Here is a 27,516-nt window from a genome sequence, read left to right as displayed (position 1 = left end):
GTAGCTACAGCATATGGAGATGGAATCTACATTTTTGTCCCATTTTCTATTATATTCCCCCGCCCAAAGTATGTCATTGGGTTTATGGTCAGTCGGCGAGCATCAGTCTTGATGCTGCAACAAATCTCATCGCTCTCCTGCCAAACAGCAGCCATTCATTAAGAGGAGGACTTATTTACACACACACACACACACACACACACACACACACACACACACACACACACACACACACACACAATAGCATCGTTCCAGCATCTCGATAGGTTCAGAGACGAACTGAGGACTCTCTCTGCTCTCACTCCTCGCTCGGTTCAACATGGACTTGGTGAATTTTCTGCTTTTTCTAGCAGTTACCGCCTTCACGGTGAAAGGTAGGCTGTCAACATGCGCTTTAATTGCTAATGAAATTTGATTAGGAGGCAGGGGGTCTTGCGGTTTTTGTGTTTCATGTGAAGTTGACCTGCTCTGGTTTGGTTTGCAAGCCTACTAAATGTAATGACATAGCCTACCTGTTGTGCCAAACAACGTGTTTTTGGTAAACTCGTTCTTTAATGTTATTTGAAATAAAAAACGTGACTTCATTAGTAGCCTTGATGTAATATGCACTATTAAAGGGATGTCCTGGCGCTTATTTTTTTTTCGGCACTGTCCTGTTGGACTCATGTTCATCTTTTTTTTTTAACACAAGTGCCCAGGCAAAATCCACATAAATAAATATCGTCAACCACACAACGTGCTTAGACAAAATGCGGAATATGTGTAGTAAAGTACAAGATTTGTATTTCCATTTGATCCCCCGTTTTATTCTTGTGCCTGATGTTAATTAGTGGAGGTACGTTTTTTTTAAGTTCCATCCATTTATCTATCTATTTAACAATAAATATGGTTTTACAAGTAGCTACAGGGTGTAGAAATGTAATAACTGTAAAACAAGATCCCATTTGTAGCCTACAATGGTTTAAGATACACATTACAGTTCATTTTTTTGTCTGCTGTATGTGACTGATTTGTCAGATAAGCATGGAACTTCTTGCAGCTTTTACTGATGTTATGTAAGGTATCTCATGCTGAGCTTTAGGTGAAGACTTGCAGAGTGTTTTCATGGATGGAAATGAGGAAAGTAACATGGCATTAATCTGTAGGCCTATTTGTGTTGTTTTCTAACACTTGGACAAACAAGTAAAAGTGAATAATATATTACAGCGGCACAGCATTAATATAAAGTATAAAGGTAGTATAAATTTGGTATTGATACTCAGTCTAGAAGGATGCACATCACAAGTCAACCCAGGCAAATAAAAAATCTGATGAAACCATATAATAAACCCTGATTTTTGGTAATTAGTTCTTGAAAGAGCCATGTTGTGTCTCATCACTTTTACACAGATCTGCTATGAATTTTGAATATTTTGATTGAGGCAATTAACTTAATGATAATCACTGACACAGGCTCTTGGTCTGCACTTTACAGTCACTAGCTAATTGAGGCTTCCCTGAAACGTAGAGAGGCAGATGGAGAGAAGTGGTGTTAGGGTGTACATGTACATCTAACTGTCTGAGCACATGTCTGGGATACTTAAGGCCCTTGTCCATCTCCCTGACATTATTAAGTCTGTTCAATTTTAATTAAGAGGTAGAAAGACTTTGCTTCTCCCTTTTATGGCTCACAGCTTACTTTTAGCAACATATTGACATCGTATCCGAAATGTTTCTTGCATGGTCTGATGGCCAAGACATGTACATGGCTGTATTACAGAAACATCTTAGGACAGTAACACAAATTGATGTGATCTTGCCTTGATCCTCATAGTGAAATTTGATTATGGTGGGACTGGAAAGGGCAAATCAACAGAGGATTCAGCCATGGACAAAGACCAGCTTTCAGCCAGTCTTTCAGTCTTTTTATGAAAGAACCAGATGCGACAGACAGCGGAGAAATGGGGAGTTGCCTACAGTCAACAAGCTCTCTGCCAAATCATCGGGATAATGTGCTTCTCATAGGTGGTTTAGGATAATTGGGCTATGGCCATTAGTGAAGTGAATAGATGCTGCCAAAAATGCTCCATAACTCATCAGGGGAGACGAAAGTGTGTTAAAATGAGGGGCAGTTCTGATTTGCACAGTGAGATGAATCAAGGCCAGGTATTGTATTTGGGTAATTGCCTTGTATGGGCTGCATGTTTCTCACCACCTTAGACTTTGTTAAAATATTCCATTCTGTATTTTAATTTAACAAAAAAGACCCTGACAAAGATTAAATGAAATTCAAAATTAGAAGTGAGAGGTTTTAGTGCAGGCAAGTATTTTACAACCTGCACAGTCCATGTTGAAGGTGAATCAGCAGCACTCAGTGTCTGAAAGGGCTCCAGCAAGGAGTGTAAGGTGGAGCTGGAGTGGTGATGGGTACCTGCAACATAAGGCAAGACAATAAATGGGAAGAGGTGTGATATTGAGCCAGAAACTCAACGCAATGCCTGTCTGTCCATCACTTTAGTCCAGGAATATCTCTACAATTATTGGATAGATTGCTCATTCTTGTTCCCCAGAGGATAATGTCTGACTGATCTCCTGACATTTCCTCTAGTGCCACCATGAGATTGACAATGTGGTTCAGAGGGAAATATTCATTAAGTTCAGTTCATAAAAATGTTTGTGCTGGAGGATGGCTGTATAAATGGGAGTTTGGCAATGAAACTGAACATTAATTGGCAAAAGATGAGACTAACAGCGTTTCTCTTCTTTAGTTTCTCTTCAAGGGAAACACCAGCGCAGACTGTACAGAGACCTGATGACTGATTACAACCCGCTGGAGAGACCAGTCGTGAATGACTCTCAGACTCTCACTGTTCGCTTTGGCTTAACCCTCATACAGATCATGGATGTGGTACGTAAATAATGGCTTTCCACACATGCATATGCACTGCACAAGATGGTGTTATGATAACTCACTCAGAAAATCAATTCTCATGTGTAAGTGTTTCAATTATCTTTCATGCACATTAATACATTTTCAATCATATTTATGTTTGGATTTGGATGTCTTTAAATCACAAATAGATTCAGAAAGCACAACTGATGAAGGAACTGTCTTGGGGCTAAACAGCTGTCACTGCTTAACAGTCAATTGTTTTTCCATTACTCCTGCCCTGAGAGGTGAAGCTGTGAATGTTTAAATTCTTTCAGTGACATGATTCCTCCTTTTTGAAATGTAAACTGAGAAAAGATGCATCACAATACCTGAATAAATAATATTAATAAATATCAAAATTTTCAACAGGATGAGAAGAACCAGGTTTTAACAACCAACATTTGGCTACAACTGGTAAGACTTTTCCCTGTACAATGTATGTAAAGACAGAAACATGGAGCTGCACATCCTTATCATTAAACTTAAACACATATTACATTTTCCCATTTACTATATTTGTAAAAATAAATCCATACACTTTCTATATCTACTTATCCTGTTGGTGTTCACAAGATGCTGGAGTCTATCTGAGCATGGCCTGGGCGAGAGACAGATGACACCCTAATAGTTTTTCAGGGGTTAGTGGCCGGACTATTTCTTGGCAGTGATTTCCTGGAGTGCTCACAGTGACAACAAGACTCCAGGACGTGAGGCACATTATCCCCCCCAAATAACACAAATTGTTGTTTCTACACTTCCATTGGATTTTGTTAAATTTAAAGAGAGCAAGGCTACGTGTTTCCCCCTTCTTCCAGTTTTGATGCTAAGCTAAGCTTAACGGGTGCTGGCTGTAGCTTTATATTTACCACACAGATATGAGAGTTATATTCATCTTGTCATCTAACTCTCTGCAAGAAAGTGAATAAGCATTTTCCTCTACATGTTGAACTGTTGGCTGCGTTTAACCTGGTATTTAGTTTGTGCATCTAATCCCAACAAATGTAACTAATTATTAATATAGTATGTCTGTGTTGAAATGTGTATTGTTTTACAATCTTGTTTATCACATCTACTGGTACCCAGTCTTATTTCATCTTCCATGGGAGCAATATGCCCATTTCTCCTCCACGCAGTGAGATGAAGTGTATGAGCACAGATGTTTTATCGCAGCCTGTCCATTGTGTGACATGAGTTCCCTGCTGCTGCACCGTCAGCAAGCTGTATCAAGGCTGCTTTGGGTTGTTTTAAATCATCCTGTGGAATCACAGCAGCAGTCTCACTCAATCTCTCTCAATCTCTCTCACTCCACACTCTGCCAAATCGACTCTGGCTCTCAAACACAAGACAGCACCTACAGTATCTACCCTCTGTTAGCGTTGGTCTATCATATGTTGGCTTAGCCTACTTGTGTGGAAGAAAGTTTAAATGTACTAAAGAAGCGTTCATCTCTGAAAGTCACTTTGAGACATTGCAGATGGTTCTGTAAGATTACACACTCAACCATTTTTGCCAGAGAGTAGTGATTATAAGATTTTTACTGCCTCAGGATAGTTTTGGAATGAGCAAATTATACATGCGGACAATTGTAGCATTTACAACATAATGACATGAATAATTGAGTAGCGTCAGTTTTGGTTTTAGGCGTCATGTTCATGATTTGTTAAGGAGATGAACTGCAATGGCAAACTATTGTATAGTGTTTTAATTTTACTCATTACACTATTTTTTTTACCCATGGTGCCCTTTCCTGGGGCCGTCAGTGAGTTTCATGGAATAGTTTGACATTTTTGGAAATATGCGTTCTTACCGAGTTAGACAAGAAGACTGATAACACTGTCATAATTGCCTTTTAAATATAAGGCTACAGCCACAACCTGGTTAACTTAACTTAAATTAGCAAAGACTGGAAACAGGGGGAAACAGCTTGCCTGGTTCTGTTCGAAAGGTAACAAATCCATCTATCAACATATCTGAAGCTCACTAATTGTCACTTTTTATCTTGTTTTTTTAATTTGTTAAAAAAAACTGTGCTAGGTTACCTGTTTCCCCAGTTTCCATCTCTATGCTAAGCTAAGCAAACCAGCATCTGGCTGTAGCTTCATATTTAATATACAGATATCAGACTGATTTTCTCATCCAATTCTTAGCAAGAAATCAATCAGCGTATTTCTCCAAATATCAAAATATTCCTCAACATCGATCGAAAGAATGGCAAAGTAGATGTAAATACTGGAATTAGTGAATGAGATCAGTATTTCTGTTAAAAAGAGCAGCAAGTTGGTGAGGATAACATGACTGTGGAAATGCACTTTACTCTGAATTTACCATGTGAGCCATACAGGTGATTCCACCCTCCCTCAATGTGATTTACTCCGCCGTTAGCGTCTGACCTTTATATCTCTCAGTGCTGGCAACAGCCATTATCTGAATACCATGTAGGTTTGAATTAATTAAAAATTAATTATAGATCTTATTTGAAAAAGCCATTTCATCAAGGTGTAAAACATCACGATATTATGTCCTAGCCAGATCAACTAGCTGTACCGTTTTTTCTACTCAGCTGTAAATATCAGCAAGTCATCATATGCGCACATTTGCAGAGGGCCTGGATGGATTTTGTGCTTGTTTTTCAAAGAGGTCAATGAACCGTGAAACATTTTTTGTCATGTATTGTCCCTTTCCATTTTATTGCCATCTTGACTTTTCAGCTCTGAGCTCAGCTCTGTGAAAGTAATCACCCATACCTCTCTACTCATTATTTACAATAAGTGGCATCAGGGCTTTAGAGATATGCTAGGGACATGTCTCTATGGATGGAAATGTCAGTATGGTCACATGTATGTCAATCCACAACTTTTGTCCAGACAGCAAGGGTATGCTAATGATTTTGGTGATCCTCTGACTTTTCCTCTGGAACCACTAACAGGTTTATATTTTTAATTCACTTTCTAGACACATTCATGTGGGTGAATTGTAATAAATTTGGTTAATTTTGTTATTGTCCAGTACTTTATTTTATGACCAAATACTTGCAACGCTAATGGCATTCCCATCAGCCTCAGCTGTACTTTCTATTTTGTGCTAATGAGTAAATGTTAGCATGCTAACATGCTAAACTAAGATGGTGAACATCATAAACATGCCTTGCCTATCACAGAGCTGATAGTATGGCTGTAGACATTTGGTCTTGATCGACATACTGTATAACGCCCTTTGATAAACATATCATAACATTACTATTTGGTTTGAGATCCACTGCAGTGACCAAAGAAACAACATCACTGGTTTAATCTAGAGTTATAGTAATATTGTATGTTTGAATTTTAGCTGATCAACAGTTGTTGAATCTACAACCTGTGTCTGATTTATAAGTTTTGTTTTACCCTCTAGAATTCAGCATTTTCAGTGCTGTACACTACATACTGTTTGAATTGAAAAAAACCCTAATGCAGGCTACTTCCGAAAATCTTATTCCCTGAAACTCAACTGAACTCAAATCTTGTAGCATACCACTGCATAATGTCACTCACAGCAGGTGTCTCATTTGTTTTACCCATTATAGTAACTGTCACTGCCACTAAAAACACACTTGTGTTAAAGCCTCAGCTTTCAAACAAATTTTACCAAACTGGAGACTCAGAGCTGGTTTGCAGGATATGTTACTGATATACATGTGAAATATGAAATGTACATCATGTTTCTGTATTCCACAGTTATGGAATGATTATTATCTCCAGTGGAATACATCTGAGTATCCAGGTGTGACCAATGTGAGATTTCCTGACCATCTCATTTGGAAGCCAGACATTCTGCTGTATAACAGGTAAGTATTATAAGGACAGATCAGCTTGGTGCTGCACTGTAATTGGATATGCATGGTGTCAGACTCAGCATGCATGCATTGTCCTCTACACAATAGAATGGGGGATGATCTCAGAGGGATGATGTATTCTGGATTTTTGTGTTCCTGAGTTAAAAACAACATTGTTAAAATGAGTTTGATATATCAGAAACCACAGATCTGACTTTTCTGAAACATAAAGGAATAATTGGTTTGGTCCCTGTGATCTTGTGTTAAAAATATAAATTTAGGAAAACATTGGGCCTCATGAAAGAAGCACACCACTACTAACCAATTCATTCTTAAATGGGATGTCCAGGTGATTTAAAATAATGTGTGGCATTTACAAAATCTTTTGGATTTAGAATTTTATCTGTGATATAAACAACATATACATGAACTGTAACAAGTCACATAGTTTGTTTTAATAATTAAATGCCTTGTGAATTCATTTGGATTTTAAATGTACTGAATTCGACTAGAATGACAATTTGAATAATTAAATAAAACTTTCCCCTTGGGTCCCCTAATGCCACTACTGACTGGCTGCTTGTTGCCAGTTTTCATCTGCTGACTTCTGACAGCAGGACTTGAAGTTGTGAAGTTCTTCTTTTTGCTCTTGGGTGACATTTTTCTGAATGAAACAAATGCAGTGGAACAGGTAGCCTTAGATAGCAAATTAAGTTTGTTGATTTTGCTAATTAATTAAATCTCACAAAGGTGCATCTACTCCTGAGCAGGTGGCATTCATCATGATGAAACACTGTTAATAGTGTTTACTGAATCTGACAACACTTGTACAATCAAACCTCAAGGTACAAAAAACAAGTGTTTGGATGTCTCACCTACAAATGGGCCAAATTCAACAAAACAGTATTTAGGCAGTGTGCACTAATTATAAAGAATAAATGCCACATGATAACATAAAATGATTCCAAAAAGCATATACAAGCAGTTGGGAAGTGCTTTATTTCCTTCAAACTGAATCCCAAATAAAATAGAATAAAATAAAATTTTATTTTTCACCAGAGTGGAAAATTCTCATTGGCTCAATAGAACATAACACAATATTTTCAGGCTACAAGCCAGAATGTGCTGGATTCAGGCGTCTGCTTGTTTCAGGATGTCTGCAAAGCATCAGACCCCATGTTGTCACAGGACATTTTCAGCATATCCTGCAGAAAGACCCTTAAGCTGAAACTGAAAGATAGATAAACACCACTGTTCCACAAAACTTACTTAAACCTCCTTCCTTTTTGAAAAACAAAAAATCTTGGATAGCTCTAATTTTCTAAACTAAGCATGTCTGTCTGGTACAAGCTTGGAAGATCACAATGCATAAAGTGAATGTATTCCCATGTTAAAAGGAAAGGTTAATCAGAAATGTTACTAAAAATGGACAATGTTGCTGATACAGCTCATGCTGTTAGGTAAGCTACTCTTCAGACAGGAACATTACAATTCAAGGTCAGTGTTGCTCTTCAATTTAAATATATGCAGTGCTGTCTAGAAGAGCTCTTAAGGGCAATAAATCATTTAGACAAATGAGTAAACTTGTATAAAAAAGATGGGTGAAAGAATATTTTATTATATGTCCCTAATGGAAAATGCTATAAAGATCACCATTAATCAATCTTTTAAGAAAGATCTGAACAAATCACATTAGAGGCACTCTACTCTCTCTATCTACTAATGAGGGAAAAAGCATTGTACTTCATTTGTCATTGTCCACTGTGTAAAGCCTTGATTTGAGACTCTTTGAATTAGACACTGCGGCAAGTAAAGTTTTTTTCTTTTTCAAGCTTTCAACTTCAGCTCAACCATGCCTCAACCTCTGGGGAGTTTATTTAGAGGCAGTGAATTGTGGGTAGCAGGGGAGAATGAGGGTAACCACTGAATAACCATCTCAAGGGAAATGTTACATCAGCTGTGAATCCTTGTGTGCTGTGTACCTGCTGCAATAATGAGTTAGAGAAATATTTGTATTTTACCACCACATCTGTTTCTCTCGCTGTGTGTGGCTCATTCCAACTTAAGTTGCATCCTTCTAATTAATAGCGGTTCTTGCAAAGGTTGCATCAATGTGTGAATTTATTCAAATATTTTGCACTGAAGCTGTACTTTGGTTGCAGATAACTTAGCTGTAAATACTGATGTAGCTCCATGTTTTCCACAGTGCAGATGAAAGATTTGATGCTACTTTCCACACCAACATTTTGGTCAACTCCTCAGGCTACTGTGTCTACTTACCTCCAGGTAAGAGTCACAATCTCTGTTAGTCGTGACACTTCAGTATCATACAAAACCTGGTGTTTACTCATTGGAAATGTTAGACGTTGGATCATTGCTGCCTTACCTTGCTATTTTCTACACATTACAAAAATATTTCAAAGTAGTCACAGATGCTGCTTGTTGGGAGACCCCTGATATACACAGCGTAATAATAATGTAAAGACTTTCTTCTCAATAAAATAAAATAAAGGCATGTTATTTTTAAACAACCTAGATAAATCAACCTTTTGTTCTACCTCCAGACTCTAAAAGAGACTGCACATAGGAAGTAAATATGTGAAAATAATTAAACACAAAATATCTTTTTTTAAGACATCTGAAATTAAACCGCATGTTGTTTTTCTGTAAATCAGATTTCCGGTTTTCTCCTTTTCCATTTTTTGATTTCATGATGGCATCCCGTATTTTTTGCAAGCATTCTCAGGAACACCATTAGTTCATTCATGTCATTCCAGACACTAATTAACCATTTTGATGTCTTCCAGTCAGGATTTCGACCATATCACAGCACTGAGACGGCTCTTGTTAAGGTCTTCAATGGCATCCATTTAAACACTGACAGTGGTAGAATTTCAGTCCTAGTATTATTGGATCTCAGTGCTGCATTCGACACGGTCGACCACAACATATTACTAGACTGACTTGAAAACTGGGTTGGACGTTCTGGCACAGTACTAAAATGGTTTGAATCCTACTTAAAGGACAGTGGCTACTTTGTGTCTATAGATAATCACACATCTGAGCTGACAAAAATGACATGTGGAGTTCCCCAAGGCTCCATTCTGGGGCCTCTTTTGTTTAACATTTACATGCTTCCACTGGCTCAGATTATGAAAAACAACAAAATATGTTACCATAATTATGCAGATGACACAAAGATTTACATAACCATTTCAGCAGGGGACTATGATTAAGCAGGTCAACGGCTGGATGTGCCGTAATTTTCTTCAACTGAACAAAGATAAAACTGAAGTTAATGTTTTTGGAGCCAGGGAGGAACGATTGAAAGTCAGTGCTCGACTTCAATCTGTAATGTTAAGAACCACAAATCAAGCCAGAAATCTTGGTGTAGTCATGGACTCAGACTTGAATTTGAGGAGCCACATTAAGACAATTACAAAGTCAGCATACTATCACCTGAAGAATATATCACGGATTAAAGGACTTATGTCTCAGCAAGACCTGGAAAAACTTCCAAATCCATGCATTTGTCTTCAGTCGACTCGACTACTGTAACAGTGTCCTTACAGGGCTCCCTAAGAAATCCATCAGACAGCTGCAGCTGATTCAGAACGCTGCTGCTCGAGTCCTCAATAAGACCAAAAAGGTGGATCACATCACTTCAGTGCTGAGGTCTTTACATTGGCTTCCTGTATGTCAAAGAATTGATTTCAAAATCCTGCTGTTAGTTTATAAAGCACTAAATGGTTTAGGGCCAAAATACATTTCTGATCTTCTGCTTCGTTACGAACCATCCAGACCTCTCAGGTCGTCTGGGGCAGGTTTGCTTTCTGTCCCCAGAGTCAAATCTAAACAAGGAGAAGCAGCGTTCAGTTATTATGCTCCGTATATCTGGAATAAACTCCCAGATAACTGTAGGTCTGCTGAAACTGTCAGTTCTTTTAAATTAAGACTGAAGACTTTCCTTTTTACCATTGCTTTTAATTAAATATTTAAGATTTTTCTTTTTACCACTGCCTTTAACTAGTAGATTGATAACTTACACTGCACTGTAACATTTAATTTATTGTTTTCTTTTTCTTTGTTTTTAGCTTTTTACCATTGCTTTTAATTAAATATTTTACACTGCACTGTAACTTTTATTATTTTTTAATGTGTATTTTTTCAATTTCCCTATGTTGCTTTTAAACTTTTTAAAAAAAGATTTTATTTCCCTGTTGCTTTTATGTTTCATGCAAAGCACTTTGAATTACCTTGTTGTTGAAATGCGCTATACAAATAAACTTGCCTTGCCTTGCCTTACATAGATGTGTTTCCATACAGCCATTCAAATTGCTTAGTTATTAACAATAGTCTAATAGTCTAATCATAGTCAGACAGTTACACTGACTTATAACCACACAGCATACTACATACATGCTACATGACAGAAGAGCCTTTGAACAGACTTGGAACAATATTAATTTACTGCTAATGAAGTGTCCTTCTTATGTGACTTACAAACATGAACAGTACAGGAAAAGGTACTGGATTTATACAGTGAACTTAATTGACCATATGGTCTAAATAAAGAAAAGAATCAATCTTGATTTCCATGTCAATATAATTTCTTATAATGCATATTTTGTATATGATGTGGCAGTATATCATTGACAGACAACCTTTATGTAAAACATTAGTTGTTGCATCTTATATCCCTCTATAACTGTGCTCCAGAACTTTTCCAATTGTCCTCTCTGTTGACGTACTAGTTTTTAAGCTTTGAGTTGACTGATTCCTTCATCCTTTCTGTATAATATTGGTAAGTAAATAGCAGCTCCTAGGCCATATCTGCCCCTGAAACAAAAATTTATGGCCCCCCAGCACTAGCCTCCAAATGAAGTTTTCCTTTTTGTACTTTGCATCAAAACATTTGCCTAATGTTACATAAATCAAAACACACCAGCTTTCAGGGGCAATAACTACGACGAGGTATCACTAGTTTATCATGGCTTGATGATATGCAAATGCAGTATCATCAAACACAATGACAGCATTTTATTTAATCTTTTCATAAAAATATAAATTGAATTAATTTTGTTGAATTCCAGAGGTGCATTTATCAAACAAACAAAATCCTCCTTAAAAATATGCAGATTGATTTTTAATTTCAGAATTATTTTACTCAGCCATTATGGTGTATTTTCTTTTGGGGATAAGTGAAACAACAATTTTCATCAATAGGTTTTTTTTTTGCTTCATAGTTCTTTGTTTGTTTTTTCTTGGTCTACATATTTGCTTTCTTGTAAAGAGTTAGATTAGAAGATTGATTTCACTCTTATGTCTGTGTGGTAAATATGAACCTACAGCCAGCAGTTGCTTATCTTAGCATAGATTAGCTTAGTAAAAAACGGAAAACATGCATAACAGCCAGCCTGGTCTGTGCAGTCTATGTATATTTTGTTTAATCTGTGCAAAACCAGTTGAGTTTTATGTGCGGAATGAACAAACAAGAGATTACATGTTAATTAGTGAATTTTAGAGGTGATGGTAGGCGAATTTTGTTACCTGTTCATTTTGGACAGTGCCAGGCTAGCTGTTTCCGCTGCTTCCTAGTCTTTATTCTAAGCTAAGCTAAGCTAAGCAACTGCTGAATGTAGCTTCATATTTAACATACATAAAATATGTATATAAGGGTGATATTCTGTTCTCATCTAACGCTTAGCCAATAATTGTATACGTTTATTCGGAACCCCATTAGCTCGTCTACTGACCCACTAGTCCAGTTATGAATAGTACATAACATCATAAGAGATGAGCCAACTTGACATAAAATAATTTCCCCAAATTGTCCAACTGATGGTATGTAGCCTTGTGCCTTAAAACGTTCTTATCCCAGTAACAAAAATATAATGCTTCACACACATGGATCCATCACTGTCACACTTTGTTAGTGACGCGTTGATCGGCGATGCACGTTTCCTGATCAAGCCCGTACTGACCCACTGCTGCCACACTGTGCGGTCTTAAAATATATGACACTTTCTGTAAAACCATTTGTATACACACATACATGCACATACAAACTCCCACATGCATGCATGGGAACACATTGAAACAGAAGGCCTTCTTGTTACAGCTGGTGATTACTCTTCTCCCTGGCAGACTCTTCTTCCCCCCCTTTTTTCCCATACCATGCAAAAGCGCTGGCCTGCAGCGCTGCTTTGCCTCAGCATCTTAATCAATATCAGCGTAAATAGCTTCATCATTGAATTTCTTCTGGATTGATTGCCTCTGTCGCAAGCAAATCGCCTCGCAACTTTGTTACAAATGAACCCTCAATGAATGCCATATTGGCTCAAAATAGTAATTCGCCGCTTGAGCTCAACACAACTGCATTAAATAACTATATGCAGAGTCGACATAGGGAGCCATTCCAAATCATTTGAGTTTCCTGATACCCACTGAGGTTCATTGCAGTAAATAGAGACGTTCTGTTTTTTCCCCATCTCTGTTCATTCCCTGCTGAGGTTAATCATCTTCATTGCACTGAGAGAGAGACCTTGTTTATTGCCGATGGCTCATATCTTTCTTATATGTGGATGGAAATTAGTTTGGTGCCTGCCTCTCCTAAAGGATTACTGGCCACTTTCATCTCATTGTCATATTGAATTTTTAAACTCATTGGATGGATGGGACTTGGACTCCATATCTTGTCGGAGTAAAACCTCTCTTGCTGCCTCTCTAGCTGTTGGGTGCTGTTATTTAGCTTTTCATTCGCCCTCTGCCTTCTTTATTCCACAGTCACTGAATATGCTGTCTATCATAGCTCAAAATATCACTCTATCTGTTTCTTTCTCTCTCTCTCTCTCTCTTCAGTAGCCTTCTGCTGTGAGTGTGAAGTACAGTACATATCAAAGCAAGTCTTTCTGTGATCCGTCTTGGTCTTTTCATGTTTCTCACCACAACAGGGATCTTCAAGAGCACCTGCCACATCGATGTGCGCTGGTTCCCCTTTGATGTCCAGAGATGTGACCTCAAGTTTGGTTCCTGGACATACGGGGGCTGGTCTCTGGATTTAAAGATGCTGGAGGCAGATATCACCGGCTACATCGCCAATGGAGAGTGGGATCTTGTCGGTAAGAGGGACTTGTGGCCAGTGAAGTACAGAGGATTCAAATTCAAAAGTGCATCACGCATGTTTTCTCCATAACTTTTGCTGAGTTTGTTTTGTTTTGCCTCACAGAGGTTCCAGGACGGAAGAAAGAGCATTTCTACGACTGCTGCGAGGAACCGTACCCTGACGTCACTTTCACTGTGGTTATGCGGAGACGGACCCTCTACTATGGCCTCAATCTGCTCATCCCATGTGTCCTGATCTCCACTCTGGCCCTGCTTGTCTTCCTTTTGCCTGCTGACTCTGGGGAGAAGATCTCACTGGGTTAGGGAACAAGCACACACACACACATACACACATTCACATACTGTAGATTGCTTGTCTGGCTCTGTCCATTCATCCATATAGGTTCAAATTTAAATGTACTGTATTTTCTGAGGCTGTCAACTCATCTCATATTTTTACTGAAACTGCATTAGTTTTTAATCATTGTGAGCCAAAGTAGAGGTGCATTTATTTCTGTTGGCCCACCTCGATGTCCCTTGGCTGGGAGCAATGTTTCAAATTTGCAGAGCATATGTATCAGAAACTTCCGTCTATATATTTTTACTAGCTCTACAAGAACTTGGCTGACTGCGTTTTTGCGTGGTCTGCAGTGCACTTCTCCCTTAATTTTTCATCAATACATAATTCACACTTACATGATGCTACCACTGAATTGGCAGGTAACATCATGTTTAGGTAATGTAATGTCTTGATCTTAAGCTTATTTGATATTTTTGTCCAGCCCTGCTCTAAACACAGAGGAGTTGCTCAGATCTTGACATAACTCATATGCGTAAGACCTGATATGTTACTCCATATCAAGTCTTTTGCACATCTGACCCAGTAAATAGTTTCTGGATATTTCTTTTTTTACTTCTTACAGTTCTTTCTCAAATGTCACTGTTACTGCAAAAATTGCATGCCCTTTGATACTCTCAATGCTGATATATTTTATCATTTCAAATTAAAATGTTTACCAGCTCGCTTTGATGGCCCCCTACCATGTTGACTTTACTGTGACCTATGAATAACGACTCAGTGCTGTTTAAAGAATTCAGCTGAATACGAATGAGATCATAATCAAAATCAATTGTTTACGGCCCAAGTGGTTTCAACACACAGTCAATCTTTCTATTGTTCTTACATTTTTATTATCTTGAATAAATGCATATCCTAGCTCATTTGTCTACTGGGAAATCAGACATTCTTTGAAAAACAATGAACAATGGTTTCATCATTAATCCACTTCCTCTGTGGACTTGAGAATTAATCTGATAATCAGAGTGACTGAACTGTCAGTGGGCCGAGAAAACTGTTCAATCTGTTGTCATAGTTGACTTGAATGTTTAAACCCACTTCATGCGTACTTGGCTTGGTGTAGACAGTGGGTAGGTGGTGGTGGTGGTGGTATAGGCGTGTGTGTGCGTGTGTGTGCGTGTGTGTGTGTGTGTGTGTACTGTATATGGGAGTTGGAGGAGGAAGAGGGGGGAATGGGGGCGTTGATTTATGTAGTTTGTGCCTTCCTCAAATCATTAGAGTCCTGCATTGCAGCTGGATCCCTTAATTATCCAAAGGTGTGTGTGTCTGTGCGCATTTCTTCTGATTTTTGGATAGCTCATAGACAGAAAGAAGAAATAAGATATGACAGTTGCTCATGTGAAGTATAATATGCTCTTAATTCTCCTTATCACAAAATGTTTTTGAAGGGTGTTATATACTGGAGTTCATAGCACACATCAGGCATACTTCATGAGTTTGCATGTGTGCTGGCATGTGTTGACAGATCTAATATAAATGAAGTCAGTATATCAACCCAACCACTCTTATTTAAGAATGGTGAACACTCAGCAATAAAACTGGGCTGTCATAAGAATTATGATTTGTAAAATGCTGAAATAGATCAACTGGAAGATTATTGTTTGTGCATTTTTATTCTTATAGTCTCTGCATTTTGCATCGATAATTTTATATCAGTGTTGTAAATTGTTGTTTATGTTGGACTATATTATACTTTGTTCATATTTCATAGAATTGTAAACATTTGTTTAAATGGTTGGTTCTGTTATGGGGTTGTGTGGTGTGGGGACAGAGAGGACCCAAATGCAATGTTTGGAGGGAAGGAGGTTTATTGAGGGAGAAAGGGGTAAAGGGACTGGAGCGGAGGAAGAGGTGGATGTCGGGGAAGCACAGGCACGGGGAACCAAGGAGACAGGGGGCCAGGGAGCCGGGGAACACTGGGGCTGAGGAAGCGAGGAGCGGTGGGAGAACTGGGAGGATGCCGTGAGGGAAGTCTGAGGAGGAGAGGGCCGGTTGATGAGCCCAGCCGACTGAACGGAGGACGAGGGTGAGTGTACCTGGGGAGGGAAACAGACAGAGAGGCAGGGTTAGAGATGACGGCGACAAGGCACAGGGAAAATGTGAAAAACCAAGAAACATGAAATCCTGAACACGGAGGTGGCACCGGGTACAGAGCAATGACGATCAAGCGAGGATGGTGTGGAGAACCGGGGTTGAAATACAGGCAGGCATGAGGTGATTACTGGCAGGTGTGGCAGGCTGACGAGGTGGCTGATGAGATGCAGGTGCAGGTAGTTGGCTGGGCTCAGGAGCAGAGGGAGAGAGAGCACACAGGGGAGAAAACACAGGGAGGCAGGCAGGGAACAGAAAACCAAGGAAAAAAGCAGAATAACTGATAAAAAGGAGAAAAAACCAGGACACTCACCGTCAGCTGGGCTGCCACCACAACAGGTTCATTCAAATCACAAAGCAAAAACATATTTTCCCATCTGCTATCTTACTATGCGTATAGTCAAGGTTGTATTCACAGAGGTTTTGAAATTTCTGCCTGCATCACTATGGAATTAAGTTTGTGGTACGGCATTTAAAAAATATATTTTTTAAAACTGATCAGCAACATTTTATAGAAACAGTTATTACAATTTTTTATTTTTTTTACTTTTGGTAGAAGATTTGTTCCTAAATACAAGTGTTGGCAGTAAGGTGTTTGGATTATCCAGATTAATAGAAGCATTGTTTCTAGTTGCTTTTGAATTTATCAGATTTAATTCTTAAATATTTGGCAGAATAAAACAACTAATGTCAAGTCATACTGTATTTTTGTATTTAATAATGTAAAAGCTTAAATTATCATTTTCATCAATTTTAGTTATGATATTTGAGATCATGCATGCACCACTAATTGTCATTTGAAAGGATTCACCTTTCCTCCTTGTTCCACAGATGTAAGAAACATCATCAGCAGCAGAAGTCATGATAGGCAGCTAAGTGTTTTTCAGAGGTGTCGGATGTAAATAAGAATGCCTGCAGTTTAACTTCTGACTCTTAATCATGCTGAGAAGTATATTTGTTAAGTAGCACCAGTGGCTTAGCAATGTCAGCTCATTTGTGGAAACTCCTTGGTGGTTCTAACTATAATGTCTGCTCACATCTATTTTAAAGATACCTGTGATGTCTTTCTCTGCTTGTACCTTCTCAGGTGATGTAGTGAGTGACTAGGGCACAGTATTAGAAATTCTTATTGTGGCTTTTCTTTTTCACATTTGGCTGCAGTGGACTACACCATTGTAGAAGCTTAAAATTTGAAACAAGGCAAAATTAGCATAAGAATATAAGGCATCACAAATGCATGGAATAAACTGGAGGACTTGACGCAAAATGGGAACAAATCAGAACAACAGAATATGACTGAGTACAATGAATACACTTGAATGGAAAACATTAAACAGTCATCGTTATACAAAAAAATCCAGAGATAACCCACTCAATTGTTTACCTTTTATTACAAAATTATTTCTAAGGATGGAAATATATTGTTTGACTGAATCTTTTTGTCATAAAACATCAAATGTATGTAGACTTGTGGCAGATTTCAACATCAAAGAATCACTGGGTCCTGTCATGACTGTGTGATCTGAATGGTTTACTTTTCATTGCACTTAGGTTTTATTGTGAAGTGCTAACTGAGATTTGGTCTCCTCCCCAGGCATCACAGTCCTGCTCTCCCTGACTGTCTTTATGCTGCTAGTTGCAGAGATTATGCCCGCCACATCAGACTCGGTGCCTTTAATAGGTAAGCCTGGCTAAAGTTAAAAGCAGTCGCTCCGGGTGTCAACTGGGGAAGACGTGGCTGGAAATTTGTATAGTCATTTCTAATCTGGGGTTCTCTTATATCACAGTGAAACTAAGTTTCAGCAGGCTTCCAGTATTTACAGTTTTTCATTTAGCAATCTGAGTCACTATATTTGAAAGAAGTAGAAGTAGTAGACTCAAACACACTAATCATTTTATGTGTGTAAAGGGATTAATGTGTTTGAGTCATGAAGTTTGCCTTTTTCTGTTGCTGAGACCTTTTATTTTATCCTCTTGTTTTCTTCTTGTAATGTTACCTGCTTCTGTTTTACTGCATTAAACAGTTTTCTGTATCCATTCTTAATATCTCCTCTTTTTCTTCTACCCAGCTGAGTACTTTGCCACTACCATGGTCATTGTTGGTCTCTCAGTAATTGCTACAGTTCTGGTCTTACAGTATCACCACCATGACCCTGATGGAGGCAAGATGCCGAAGTGGGTGAGTGTTGTTTGATATTACACCATTATCTGTGACTTGTACTTTGATCCCAGTTACATCACTGTAGTCACTTGCCTCTAGCCATACCACAAAACTGTGGCTTTTATTATGATAAAATGTGAACGTCTGCTTTGATTATACTGTTTTTCTATTAGGTTATAGTCAATTTTGCTCAAGATTAATAAGCATTTATTGTGTAAGGCCATGTACAAAGAAACAAACCAGAACAAAGAAATATGACCACATCACCCCTATTTTAGCTTCATTACACTGGCTCCCAGTATGTTTTAGAATTGACTTTAAAATGTTATTGATCACTTTTAAAGCTCTTCATGGTCTCTCGCCTTGTTATATTTCTGACCTTTTAGTCCCATACGCACCAGCACGTACCTTGAGATCCTCGGGCAGAGGTCTGTTGTCTGTTCCAGAGTCTCGACTGAAAACTAAAGGGGACAGAGCGTTTGCTGTCAGGGCCCCGAGGCTCTGGAACAGCCTGCCCGAGGAAATCAGGTCGGCTGAGTCAGTGAACTCTTTTAAGTCCCTTCTTAAAACATACTTTTATAGGAGAGCCTTTCCCGATCTTATTTGACTTTATTTTATCCCTTTTATTTTATTCTATTTTACTTATTTTATATATACCTTAAACGTGTCTTTTGTCTTTAAACGTCTTTTCAATGTTTTCTTGCTTTTATCTTGTATTGTTTTTGGATTATTGTCTTTCGAGTATTATTGTCTTTACACTTTGTAACTTGTTTTTGAAAAGTGCTCTACAAATAAAGATTGTTGTTGTTGTTGTTATGTATTCGGGAGGTATTTAACCAGCAGTGTTTAGAGGACTCCCCTCAGGACAGCACCAGGATATTGCTTAGTGTTCAAATGTGAAAAAGTTTGCTTGCAAGTTGAAAATATAACAACTTATACACAATAATTTACCAGGAGGATTCAGAGTCTGGCCGATGTGTTTATATAAATGTCTGTCTGTATTGACAGACAGACATTTATATATCCTTCATTTAATACAATCGATTTAAAGTTGATAGGAGCTGTATTAATCTTTCTTTTTCATAATTGTTTGATTCCAAAGACCCGTGTGATCCTGCTGAACTGGTGCGCCTGGTTTCTGCGCATGAAGCGCCCAGGTGAGGCGCGAGTGCGTTCAGCCTGTCACAACAAGGCTCCACGGAGCAGCCTGACCAGCATGGAACTCAATGCTAGCGCCTCAGCCTCCCAATCCACCAACGGCAACATGCTTTATGTTGGCATCCGTGGCCTGGAGAGCCTCCACTACTCCACAGCTGCCACCTCACCTGACTCTGGGGTCCTCTGTGGACGCCTGATCGGACGAGCAGGTGAGGATGAGATGCTCCTCCCCACAGGTCACAGCTCCTCAGTAGGCAGTGTAGAACCAGAGCTGGCCAAGATCCTGGAGGAGGTGCGATATATTGCCAAACGTTTCCGTGACCAAGATGAGGATGAGTTAGTGTGCAACGAGTGGAAGTTTGCTGCGTCTGTTATCGACAGGCTTTGTCTCATGGCTTTCTCTCTCTTCACTGTCCTCTGCACCATTGGGATCCTTATGTCAGCACCCAACTTTGTAGAGGCCATTTCCAAAGACTTTTTCACTTGAGGACTGTATGAGGAAATAAATGCTTCAACAAAAACAAAAGCCTATACTAATCACTCTTATCCCAGAGTAACCATTTGTTAACTCACAGGGCAGTAGTTTGGATACAGTTAGTGGTAACACTGCTAGTACGGGACTGATGGGACAAATATTTAACAATACTTAAAGCAAAATCAAATTGAGGACTTCAGAAAAAATGTATGCAAGACATAAATAGCTGAATTTATGTCTTACATGATGGTGGGGAAAATGACCAGCCTTTGTACTGTTTTAAAGCAACTAAAAACTAATACTACAAAACATTGTTTAAGTGGTGTAATTTGCTAACCTACAAAGAACGCAACTGTGGTTTGTTATATGATGTTACCTGTGTAGTATTGTTCATTAAGTTGTATCTATTAGAAGATCCTCACTAAAATCTATTCCTTATACGAAACATAACTGCTATAGTATCTTGTATTGAAATGTATTTGTTGTATCACATGAACTTATATATTCAAAATAATTATGTGATGTTGTAAATTGCCTTTTTATAATTACAAATTAATTAGTTAAGTTATTAGTTAATTATTGTCATAAGAATAAGCTTATATCACCTCAATTCTTGATTCTTACTTATTTTTATTAGATTTATTTTGATAATTAAAGAATTACTGTGAGGTCAAAATATTTTGCTTTTCATGTTGGTTCATTCAAATTATGATGTTTTTGTTCTTGTCCAGTCAACAGTTGTACTGTAACGTTTCTCAAATAAATGCAATTTTTCTATTTGAAAATGGGACACCAACTAAAAAATGTTTTCTTGCTGTACAGAACTGTTTGATACATACAAATACAATTTTGTGCCTTTCCTTGCACCATCAAATTGAAACAGTCAACAGAAACAGAACAGACTGACACGGAAGGCTATTTCACAATCAGCTAGCAAAAGCCAAAAACTCTACTAATGTACTCTAATGCAGCTCCTGGAGAACTGAAGGATGATGAGTCATCACTTTGCCTACATTTAATTCTGCAAGAGTGAATGAAAAATTTCATTGAACAGGAACACTGAAAAAAATCAACTGTCAACTTACTACTTCTTTTTAACTGAAATAGCTCTGATAAGTTTTGGATTTTGAACACAACTGTATGAGTTTTAGAAAGTTAAACTTGCATTAATTCATTGTGTTGACTATTTGACACTTTTGTCGTGTTGATTGAACTTATGTAAGTTATCAGTTGAAAAAAAAGGCCAGTACTAGGATTGCCTAGGTGCTGCGTCTTTTGAGTTTGAGAAAAACATATACATAATTATTAGGGTTTAGCGAATACTCTGTTGACACGAGTATCCGGTACAGATACTTTTTATCTTATCATGTGTCATGTGTCAATGTCTGTTTTGTTATAAACTATAAATATAGGAACCTTTATAAAAAAAAAGTCAATTACTATTGTGATCAAAAACATCGCTCTGAAGCTCAATTCTGAGGCTGTTCTGTAAATAGTTTTCTAATAAATATAGCAAGTTCTGATTTCAGACTTAAATAACTTACAGTAAATACCGCCCACTTATAGATTAAGCCCTGCCCATTCTGAGTAGATACAGAAAATTTAATTTGTTTAACAGATACAGAAAGAGATAGTGGTGTTCTTGCTCACCCCTGCTAATTATACACTGCAGATAAGTCATATATTCAAATTCTTGTGGTAAACAAGACTAGTGCCACTGGTGGAAAGGGTTCCTGACAATGGCTTTAAGGCCCTTTCAGAAAGGAGGTGACATCTGTTGCTATTTTGAACTTTGACTGCAGCGTGCACAGGTGCACCAACAAACTTACATGCCCCGCCACAAGTCATTGAAGATAATAGCACAGTGGTGCTGTTGTTGTGGTCTGTCTTCAAGGCCCTTTATAGTAAACTGAAACAAATTTGGAATTTAAATCCCTTAACTTGAAATGGAAAGTAGTATTAATTTGTTTAAGTTGCATTAACTTGAAACTATGAAGAATAACTCAAACTTGTTCATTTAACTAACATTGAGACAACTAGAACACTGTAGTTATATCCACTTTATGAACTTAAATTTATGAGTTGAAACAAAGGCAATCTTCAAGTTGAGTTAACTTGCATTTTCAAGGGAGCAGGTGAACTTGCATTTCCAAGTTACACTAACTTGCAATGACTTATAATATTTAGTTATCTGAACTTAAAAATGTGAGTTGAAGGGGTGTAGAATTGTGTGTTTGTTTGACAAGAGAAAGCAAGTTTCCTTGAATGGCCAATGTAATATAGATAGTTGTTTAAACTCATAGTATTAAGTTCAAACAATAAATTATCATTAATTAAACAAATTGTATAACGTAACATCATGAGTTGAAACAAAGCTTTTCTTAAAGTTGAGTTTACTCACATTTTTAAGGCAGCAATTGAACTTAAGTTTTTAAGTTGAACCACCTAATTTTTACAGTGAAAGTTTTCAAATGCTTGATTTGGTAGTTTGACCTTATCATTCAGGGTACACATCAATTACGATTACTAGAAAAAACAACTATTGGGGGTCTTTAAAACTCATAAAGTGAACGTTATAATTGACACAAGGCATCTGGGAAGAAAATTTGGCTTTTTTTTTTTGGTTACCAAACATTTTGAGGAAATATAAAATTTGGTTGTTATAAAATATTCAATTACAAGCAGTGGTGAAAAGTATCTATATTTATTCTAAGTATTGTACTTAAGTACAATTTTAAAGAACTTGTACTTTGGTCTTTCCATTTTCTGCTTCTTTCTACCTTCTACTCTGCTACATTTCAGAGGAATTCAGAGGATTAATAATTAATTATTATTAATTAATAAAAAATAATTAACAAATCAATTATGATGTATCATTATAGGTTAAGCTACCCAACAATGTATAAAATAATCAAAATTATCTCCACTTTTACCAGCTGTATTTGAGGTACTCGTACTTTACTTGAGACTTTTCTGCCACATTTTTCTTCTACTCCACAACAATTAATGGGGAAATATCGTACTTTTTAGCCCTACTCTACTAAATTTATCTGGAAGCTTTAATTACTAGTTACTTTTACAAAGATTCTTTGCACACACACAGAGAACATGAAGAGTTTATCAAATATAAATTATAAATTAATTATAAATTATACATTTTCTTATAACCCCTGTATGCAGGATAAGCGGTTGACGATGGATGGATGGACATTTTCTTATAAATTAAACTACCAAACAGTATATAAAAGTACAACTGAAATGATTTGTCAGTTTCATTTTTCTTGAAAAAACATTTCATGTTTCCAGCTTCACAAATGTGAGGATTTGCTACTTTTAGTTAGAAAATAGGTTAATTTCAACCCACTACAGCAGTAAAATCTGCTTTTATATTAATGTATAAGTAAAAATAATTAAATGATATTAGTATAGCAATCAAAGGGGCAATGTTTTCTGCATTGGGTACTTTTAATAATTTATGTACATTTGTCTGATTACATACTTTTACTTAAGTAACATTTTCAATACAGGCCTTAACTTGTAACGGAGTATTTGTACAGTATGGTATTATAACTTTTACCTTTGCCTCTGTAAACTTCCTCCACCACAGAAAGATTCAACTCTCCGGTTTTATCTGAAGGCATCTTTATTTTAATCCATTACAAAACTGCCACCTGTTGACTGAAGTTACCAGGCACACCGATAAAGCGACATGAACAGTGGTGTTTGTCGTACGAGTTGGGAGGAACCTCCCAATCTGCAGCACTGGTTGTTTCAGGATGGGATTCTCTGCTGCCACATAGTTAACCAGTGGGTGTGCGCCTTTGTTATTTCGCCGACTGGAAACACATCCATTCAGTTGACACGCCACTGATATCGTTGATCTGAGGTTAGAGTGTAAAGTCTTTTAGCTTTTAAAATGTCGGACGCTTTGTTGCAGTGGTGTGTGGACCAGTTCCAGCACAAGTTTGGGTTGGAGGCGTGTGAAGACATCGTCCAGTAAGAAAAGTTAACGTTAGTTAAATGTGACGGTTAAAGTGCTGACAGACACTCTCTGCCAACAAGCTAACGTCTGTCTTCGAGATGAAAAGGCTAGCTTGGTAGTGCTGTAACAGTTTTTGTGGAGAGGTTTTCCAGTGTGACTGCGTATGAAAATATCGTCAGTCAAAAATGATGTGTGTGAGTGTTAGATGTACGTTCCTTTGATACAGCTAGCTATAAATACGTTTGGTAACGTTATTTACTTACACAGCTGTCACAGTAGCAGGTAGACTGTTTGACAGGTGTATTAGCTATTTATTAGCTAAAGGCTAACCAGTGATTTCATTCCCTAACTTATTAGACTCTATTAAATACAAATCTCACCTTTCCATGTGACACATCCTCAGTGATGTCACTTTGTGACGTTTATGACACGTTGATGATCAGATTAGGGTTTGAAATGGACGTTTGTCATGAGTTTTAGGGCAGGGCAACATAAAAACGTGTATGCCTTGTAATGTCCCTTCAATTATCTGTAACGTTACTAACGACAAAAATACAAAGATACTAAGGATGCACAAGAGGTGCACACATTTGTTAATTTCCAGTTCGTATTTTTCTTATTTTATGTAGACATTTTTGACATTGTTTCAACCACAGATGGTTATCAAGTATAGGTGAAAGTGTGAGCATACCTACATAGGCAGTATGTGATGAGAAGTCACACAATAATTTCTAATTTCACAATAATTTGATAAGTAATAGATGAATTTTGAGTACAATAAACCCAATGTTGCTTCATTATGCTTAAACATTTCTACAAATCAAAAGCAAACATGCAAAAGAAACAACTATTTTATCAAAAATTAACATTAAATGTTAATTATGTCATCGTGCTGTCTAGATACATTCTATCTATCGAAAGAGCTGAAGAGATTGAGGAGTATGTGGGAGACCTCCTGCAGGGCACAGATGGGAGAAAAGGGCAGTTTATAGATGACCTTCTCTGCAGATGGAAGAAGACTCAGAAACAGTCTATAGATAACACAAGTGTGTTCCTTTACAAGGAATCCGTTTCATCAGCAGGTAGGCCAACAAATGTTTGATGTCTGCCATTGAATGTATTTTGATGTACATAAAATTCCTCCCGGCCATTAACAACCTTGCCATTATCCACTATGTAAGGTACTTGTGCACGACTAAAGATTGTAAATAAATAAAAATTGTAATGATTTAAATGTCTTATGAATGTGTTATCCACAATATTTGTTGAATGTAATTTGTTCTCCTTTCCTAGATTCACAAGACATGAGCAAAGATACACAGAAGAAGTCGAAGCGCAAGGGCCGTAACAAACAGGAGGTGATGACTGTGAGCCAAACAGAACCTGAGCCAGAGGCAGTCAAAACCCCCATTGATCTGATGAGGGTGAGTACACGTCGGCCTAAACATTTGTTTTCTTATTGCCTACTTTATGAAGGTAATTCTCATGGTTTGAGTACAAAAATGTCACAACACAAGTTAATTTGATCCATTTCATTTTTATCTTTGTGCTGATTTGCTTGACTCATCTATTTCTTTGCTCTCTTCTTATTTCCTCTCTACATGTACTACTTTCTCAGGCCCAAGAAAACAGTAGCACTTCTTCAACAAAGAAGAAAAGTAAATTTGTCAATCTTTATAATAAAGAGGGACAGGACAAGCTGGCTGTCTTACTCCCGGGTCGACATGCCTGTGAGTGCCTTGCCCAAAAGCACAAGCTCATCAACAACTGCATCAGCTGTGGTCGCATTGTGTGTGAGCAAGAGGGCTCAGGACCCTGCCTCTTCTGTGGAAGCCTGGTAGATATGTTTTTTGAGTCTTTAGATTCCATTTTATTTCAGTCAGCTTGTCTGGTTGATAATCCTTGTTATCTAGTTTAGTATTCTTCACTCATAGTTTTTTTTTTGATTCAGGTCTGCACAAAAGAAGAGCTAGAGATCCTGCAACGAGACTCAAACAAAAGCCAGAAACTGAGAAAGAAGCTTATGGGAGGTGAGAGTCCCAACTAATCAGAATAATTATTTACTCATTTGATTTAGCTAACACTTTTATCCAAAGTGACTTACAATATGGATATATATATCAGAGGTCGCACCCCTCTGGAGCAATTAGGGGTCAGTCTTTCCCACACATTGATTTATTTGTGGTGGCCTGCCACATTATCAACGCTGACAGCCACATATTGATTTTCGATTTTATTTATTTTTTACTTTACTATTTAAAATGGGTAAAATCGTATTTGAGTACAGAGCTGCTCGCAGCACATATATTCGCTCGGCACCACTACACTGCGGCACAAATCTGTCCAACACAACGCTGTCAATGTCAGAGACCCACCTTCAAAAAAGTTAATAGCAAGTAGCCTAGCTAATGAGGACCGCTATGTTAACGTCAACATCAACTGCACCCCCCCGCCACAGTTACGCTGTCATTCTGTGGGAAACTCTGGGGGTTAAGTGTCTTGCTCGAGGACACATTGGTGAATGTGTCACGATGGGAATCGAACCCGGGTCTCTCATACCAAAGGCATGTGTCCTACCCACTGCACCATCGCCACCCCAATTAATTTATAATTAAATACTATAATAATTAAATACTAAAATGTATGAAACAGTGGGTTTATGCTATTCATTTGTTTTTGTTTTGGTGACAGATTGTGGAGAAAGAGATTATCTCCCACACCAAGAGGCCATGATGAAGGCTGGCTTGGAGAAGGCTGTCCAGCACAAAGAGAAACTGCTGGAATATGACAGAAACAGGTAGCATGAAATATGAAGAAAAGAGCCTCACAAGAAAGGATGGCATACTGCTTGGTGTGCAGTGTCGACACGGGTTTTTCAATTACTGTGGAAGGTAATCATGAAACTTGGCGATAACACTGACCTGGTTATTTACTGCCCCTCCAGTGTAAGGAGAACTCAGGTTCTGGATGATGAGTCGGACTACTTTGCCACTGAATCCAATCAGTGGTTGTCACCCGGTGAGCGAGAAAAGCTGAGGAAAAAGGAAGAGGAGCTTAGACAACTTCGCCATGCCTCTCGCAAGGACAGGAAGATCACTTTGGACTTTGCTGGTAGACAAGTGATTGATGAGGGAAATAACCTCAATGAGTACTACAGCAAGTAAGATAATCTGACATATCTTAAATCAACACTAAAAGGACAGATTTCTGTTGTGTAGTCATGCTAAATGCTGTCCTTTTGAAATGTTTTCATTACTTTGCAGGTTGGATGAGACCCTCAAGACTATGAGCAGTGACTCTATGTCAAAATCACCAATGTATTCTAAGAGACAAGGTGGAAGGCAGAGCCTGGGAGAGCTGGTCAACCCCAACATAATGCAGTCTGCACCTGAGGTAAATATAGGCAAGGCATATATATAAATATATATATGTATGTGTGTATATAGTGGGCATAACAATGGTGTC

At 37.9% G+C, this 27,516-nt stretch overlaps 3 protein-coding genes across 16 annotated transcripts in view; all 3 read left to right on the top strand.

Annotated features, from left to right (window-relative positions):
* Positions 1–27,516, top strand: part of neo1a (neogenin 1a) — a 629,602-nt gene that overhangs the window by 63,736 nt on the left and 538,350 nt on the right. The gene's annotated exons all lie outside the window — the stretch shown is intronic.
* chrna7a (cholinergic receptor, nicotinic, alpha 7a (neuronal)) lies at positions 297–20,115 on the top strand. Its single transcript, XM_046033353.1, has 10 exons — positions 297–374; positions 2,748–2,887; positions 3,281–3,325; positions 6,625–6,734; positions 8,929–9,008; positions 13,676–13,843; positions 13,951–14,145; positions 17,870–17,956; positions 18,345–18,454; positions 19,539–20,115. The coding sequence occupies exons 1-10, from the start codon at positions 320–322 to the stop codon at positions 20,079–20,081; spliced, it is 1,533 nt and encodes a 510-aa protein (XP_045889309.1). The 5' UTR covers positions 297–319; the 3' UTR covers positions 20,082–20,115.
* trip4 (thyroid hormone receptor interactor 4) overlaps positions 23,812–27,516 on the top strand; it is a 76,631-nt gene continuing 72,926 nt past the window's right edge. Inside the window, exons 1-8 of one of the 4 annotated variants that reach the window (XM_046033349.1) lie at positions 23,812–23,955; positions 24,952–25,133; positions 25,345–25,475; positions 25,670–25,888; positions 26,003–26,081; positions 26,743–26,848; positions 26,996–27,211; positions 27,315–27,444. In XM_046033349.1, the coding sequence (XP_045889305.1) occupies positions 25,356–25,475; positions 25,670–25,888; positions 26,003–26,081; positions 26,743–26,848; positions 26,996–27,211; positions 27,315–27,444 (870 nt within the window). In that variant the 5' untranslated portion in view covers positions 23,812–23,955; positions 24,952–25,133; positions 25,345–25,355. Of the gene's footprint in view, positions 24,066–24,132; positions 24,246–24,951; positions 25,134–25,344; positions 25,476–25,669; positions 25,889–26,002; positions 26,082–26,742; positions 26,849–26,995; positions 27,212–27,314; positions 27,445–27,516 lie in introns of those variants that run through there. The other 3 variants (XM_046033348.1, XM_046033347.1, XM_046033350.1) reach the window with 3 other exon arrangements.

This window comes from Micropterus dolomieu, linkage group LG20, assembly GCF_021292245.1.
Source record: "Micropterus dolomieu isolate WLL.071019.BEF.003 ecotype Adirondacks linkage group LG20, ASM2129224v1, whole genome shotgun sequence".
Lineage (NCBI taxonomy): Eukaryota > Metazoa > Chordata > Actinopteri > Centrarchiformes > Centrarchidae > Micropterus > Micropterus dolomieu.
This window is presented reverse-complemented; position numbering and strand designations above follow the sequence as displayed.